Source organism: Rutidosis leptorrhynchoides, chromosome 4 (genome assembly GCF_046630445.1).
Source record: "Rutidosis leptorrhynchoides isolate AG116_Rl617_1_P2 chromosome 4, CSIRO_AGI_Rlap_v1, whole genome shotgun sequence".
Classification (NCBI taxonomy): domain Eukaryota; kingdom Viridiplantae; phylum Streptophyta; class Magnoliopsida; order Asterales; family Asteraceae; genus Rutidosis; species Rutidosis leptorrhynchoides.
In genome coordinates this window covers 352964469-352969582 of record NC_092336.1, presented here as the reverse complement: position 1 = coordinate 352969582, position 5114 = coordinate 352964469, and the positions used below count along the sequence as shown (strand labels likewise).

At 32.9% G+C, this 5114-nt stretch overlaps 1 protein-coding gene across 1 annotated transcript; it reads left to right on the top strand.

Annotated features, from left to right (window-relative positions):
- The first annotated feature begins 965 nt into the window (after positions 1 to 965).
- On the top strand, positions 966 to 3012 carry LOC139841769 (probable transcriptional regulator SLK2). Its single transcript, XM_071831973.1, has 6 exons — positions 966 to 1111; positions 1696 to 1714; positions 1815 to 1915; positions 1989 to 2082; positions 2172 to 2241; positions 2426 to 3012. The coding sequence occupies exons 1-6, from the start codon at positions 966 to 968 to the stop codon at positions 2647 to 2649; spliced, it is 654 nt and encodes a 217-aa protein (XP_071688074.1). The 3' UTR covers positions 2650 to 3012.
- Positions 3013 to 5114: the final 2102 nt, after the last annotated feature.

The window sequence follows — 5114 nt, the reverse complement described above, 5'->3', positions numbered from 1 at the left end:
AATTGATTTAGGGTATCAGTTTATATGTAAATTTGATACACACGTATAATTAATTTTTGCACCAATGTGAATGTTGTGTTACACTAAAACTACATGGCAATCCTTTTTATTATTATTAAATTACAGTTAATTTATATATAATTATTGTTGTTGAATTTAGGTATCATGGGACATGGCCGCTGAAATCTGTCTTTCTCATCTTCCAACATTGCTTGAGGATCTTAATGAAGAATTCCAGTCAATTTATACACTAAAACTACATGGCAATTTGGTTTTGTTTGAATTTTCCCAAAACTTTTGTATGATTTTCAATTTGTGATTCACAATATCAAATTGGTTTTGTTTGAATTTTCTCGGAACTTTTGTTTCATCGGGTAGGTTTATCATCTACATGTAACATGCATCTTATCATCAGTATATCATATATATCATACCGAATTATCTTATAATGAAAAGTTATTATTTTGTTGCAGGCCTTATCAGTTGGGCTAATGTGAAAAAAGCTGTTAATTTTAATGATATTACTAATGATTAGCAAATCTTTTTTCTGTTAAAGAGATTAGTGAGTTGTCTAATGTGAAAAACTTGCTATTTGTTCCCGAGTGCTTCAAGTAATGATGATCTTTTGTATTATGATTCAAACAGTGTTATAATATGTGCGTTTGGGGGCGCTATAACAACTACTGCTCGAATTTGGCTAGGATAGGATGTTTCTTATCGATTCCAATGCTAATCAAAGCAAAGCTTATCAGATTCTTCTTAAGGCTCATGAGGCTGCCATTGGTGCGTTGACACCTGGAAATAAAGCGAGGTATGTTTATAAGGCTGTACTTGCAGTTATTGAGAAAGAAGCACCCGAGTTGACTGCAAGTTTGATGAAATCGGCTGGGACTGGAATCGGTCTTGAGTTTCGCGAGTCCGGTTTGACTCATTATTAGAAAACCTATAGAATATTGAAATCGGGGATGGTGTTTAATGTTTCAATCGGGTTTCAAAACTTGCAGACTAAGAGTAGTAAACCAAGGAGTCAAACTTATGCATTATTGCTTGCTCATACTGTGATTATTACTGATGATGGTCATGAAGTGTTGACTGGTTTAAGTTCAAAAGCGTTTAAAGATTTTGCAAAATTCAAGCTCTGTTTGATATTTTTTTTTTATTATATATCATTATTTATCATTTCTATTTATTATACATCACCGCATCACTTTATATTGTTATACTTAGTCAATTTATATTTACTCAAGGTGGTGGTCTTATATGAAGGTGATTTGAGTTAATTCGAAGCCCGAAGAGTAGATGACGATTTATTGTCTATCGGTGTAAAATGAGTGGTTCGTAAAGACGAAGACGGAAAAATAAGGTAGAAATTTAACACTTAAAAAGTGTGCTTGTGATTTGTTTTTTTCCTTACATATGCGGATGTCTCTTTAGATATTAACTTGGGAATTTTGTGCACAACGCCATGAAGAGCTTCTTCCCCGTTGGTTGGTTGCACCTCAGGCACAGAATTATTATTCTTCACCAAGAACATAAATAGATGTTGATTAATGGGTGGGTAATGGGTAAGGAGGCAATATGGGTTGGGTTGATGTGAAACACCTACTGTCAAACTTATTTTCAATAGATAGTTATTGTGTCGAATATGGCACATTTTATAAAAAGTAATATTTTATTGAATGATATGACTTGTAGGGATGATAAGAATTCAGATGTAATTCTTATTTCTTTAAATTAACCGGGCCAAAACTTCCATCACTAAACACAATGATTGAATCTTTAAAACAATTTTGTCATGTTTTGATGCTTTGCAGGTTAATCAGTTGTTACAAGTGGCACAAAAATGTCAAGCCACTATAACTAAAAGTGGTTCTGATGGGGTTTCCCAACAAGGTTTGCAGACAAATAGCAATATGTAAGTTTTAATCATCGTTGCCTTTCTGATTAACATTGCTAAAATCTTGACATATGCCTACAATTAATCGTAGGGTTGTGACCGCTGGCCGGCAGCTTGCGAGGAGCTTAGAGTTACAATCTTTGAATGATTTGGGATTTTCTAAAAGATATGTTAGGTCCTTACAGGTATTATTTTTAATTGTTTCACAATCTTATGTATGGCCAGTTTTTAGTATGTTTTCGTATCCTTAGTATCTGCAATCTGGGTTTGCTAGATATCTGAAGTCGTCAATAGCATGAAAGACTTGATGGATTTCTGCCGAGACACTAAAGCTGGCCCTATAGGTAAGACCACAAATGCAATGCCTAACTAGACTTTGGCTCACTTTCAATTCAACCCATTTGGCCCGTTTTAATCTGTTATGCTCTTGGATAGTTTTTGTGCTTTGACCCATTCGAGATGAGGATCAAAATTTTCACTATTAGATGAACAGTTCGTCTCTCAAATTATGACATTTTCTTTCTACAGAAGGCTTAAAAGATTTTCTTCGGCAAACAAGACCTGTAAATAATTCATTGAACAACAACAATGATAACAATAATCAAATGTGTAACCGAAGTGGTTCAACGCAGGCTGCTGCACTTGCACTTTCAAACTACCAGAACATATTGATGAGACAAAGTTCCATGAATTTAAATTCCCAACAAGAAGCTTCATCTTCTTATAATAACACCAATCCAAACGGATACTAATTTCAAGGTTCCTCCAATACGGCAGTTGGTGGCGGCGGCGGCAGTTTCCCACAACGGCCTATTTTTCATGTTCAACAACACCACCAACAGTCACCATCTCACAGGGGCAATCAGGCCATGCAACAACACATGATTCAACAAATGGTTCAAGACATGAGTAATGGTGGTGGTGGCAGACCAAAGCCTTCGGTTTTAGGCTTTATGCAAGAATCGTGCAGTCACATTCTATGAATTGTGTATTGTATTATGTATCTATTTTCAATCTCTATTTGATTGCTTGTCCATTTATGATAAGAATTATAAGCAATCACTTAAGAACATGGTGTTAGCTGTTTTCCATTATTATATTTAAGTCTTGCCTTTTTGGCTTATGGTTTATTTTGTTACCTATGCTATATTAATGAATATAGTAGTACTACATGTCTATATTGTTATTTATCTCCCGGTCATATAACATGAATTTCGCTTACCGAGTGGATGCATTTCATTCTTAATACGTCATTTGGTTATTCTCTTATGCTTTTATTGAGAAGATTTATTGTACTTTGTTGATATAAACTCTATGTTTTGTGTTCTTATAATTGATTAGTTACTTATTCTTTACATTTCCGTGCAAAAAAATACTACTCCGTATCAATAATGAGGGTTTCGTCACCGTAAATGTATCATACATCTAATTTGTATCAATAATAACATATTGAATACTATTTCATCGACAAGAATACTTGTGATACTCTCTTTATAATATCGTTTATTGATACAACATATACATTTTCAGTTTGTTTGATTAAGAATTGCCGTGCAACGCACGGGCTCTTAAAGGCTAGTATATATATCTATCTATTCTATCTCTATCTCTATCTCTATCTGAATCATAAATCAGTAAAGTACATCCTACGTGTCATACAGCCATTCAACCTCACATTTATCTTTTTTCTAATTAACCTGAATTATTATCACTAATTATCTAAAAACGCCACGTGTCCTCTACCCAATTCCAACCTAATTACAATTAACACACAATACAATCCTTTCATTCACCCAGTTTACAAAAACATGAATGTATCAAAACCGATCAAAAATCCGTCATTTTCGTATCCTATAATAAACAAATTCACTGACAAATATCACCGATCGTTTAATAATCCTATCTAATGAACCCTGATATTCATCAATTTGAATTGATGAATTAATAATGTCGGCCCAGTATCCCTAAAATCGAAACTCAGAAATTCGTCAATTTCAAACTATAAATGTGGTTTTCCGGTATATTGTTAAATATTATCTCAAATTGTTATTGAATATGCTAAATTTAATCTTGCTTTCCTTTGTGCAGTTGTTTAATCACTTCATGGCAGGTTTGATTTTTCACTTGAATCTCTTTGTATTAGGTTGATTTTGTTATAGAATGAATCACAGAGTACCAAGTAAGTTTCTTTATCTTTAATGATTTTTGTTAATTTATTAAATTGAATGCATAATATGTTTGATTATGTTACATAACGTGTTCGATGTAATGTCAATGAGAAGAATTTCAGGGATCACGTCAGTATCGTGTTCTTGGTGGTGACAAGGTTTTCAAAGTTCTCAATGTACTCGGTAATTAGGTACAATCACCTTTTAACAAGTTGAAGTTTGAAAATTGGCAAGTTTAGTTCTTGATAAATTTGATTCCATTGACATTTGGGTGAGCAACTAATTTTTCACAATTGCATTAGATTAACAAAGAAGTGATATGATATCAATATCACTTTCCATCACAGTCTCCTAAAGCCACTATTGTTGCAGTGGATCATCTTATTGTGAAATTATAAGATCACACAACCGCTTTCAAAATACCCATCCAAGCATCCATTACTTTCTTTCTTATAATTTATTCGATTATGGGTGTTAAATTTTTATTTGTGACTGATTTTTATGTTTCTAAGTTTGTGTAACCATTTAGTCAGCTTTTAGATCAGTAATGTGCACTCGTGAAGCAATGGAGTAAATTGGATAACCAGGTTAGAGGATGTCATCTTTTTAACATGCATTAAGAACTGATACAATAAGAAAAGAAAAACATGGCAACTCTAAGCCCTTTTATCCCTGCTAATCATCGACATTCAATGAGATAAGGGTATTTTCATATTAGTTGCATTTGAAGTAAATAACTTTTAATCATTCTGGAAATTAATAATCTCTTTGTTTTGTTTATGCTATTTTAGTTGAAGTATGATATCAAATTTGGTACAAAGTTTCTATATTTAATTGAGTTTTGATTTCTCATTTTTGTAAAGGTGTTGATATATTTGATAAGAGAATTTAAGAAATTAAGAGACTGTTTTGATTGCAGAAATGAGTTGAATGTAATTTGTATGGTGATGATACCGCTATTGGCCCATTACGAAGTCGAAAACGTAGATCGTAACGGCTTGATTATCAAAATATCATATTTTTAGTTGTGCATTAAACACCATATCTTA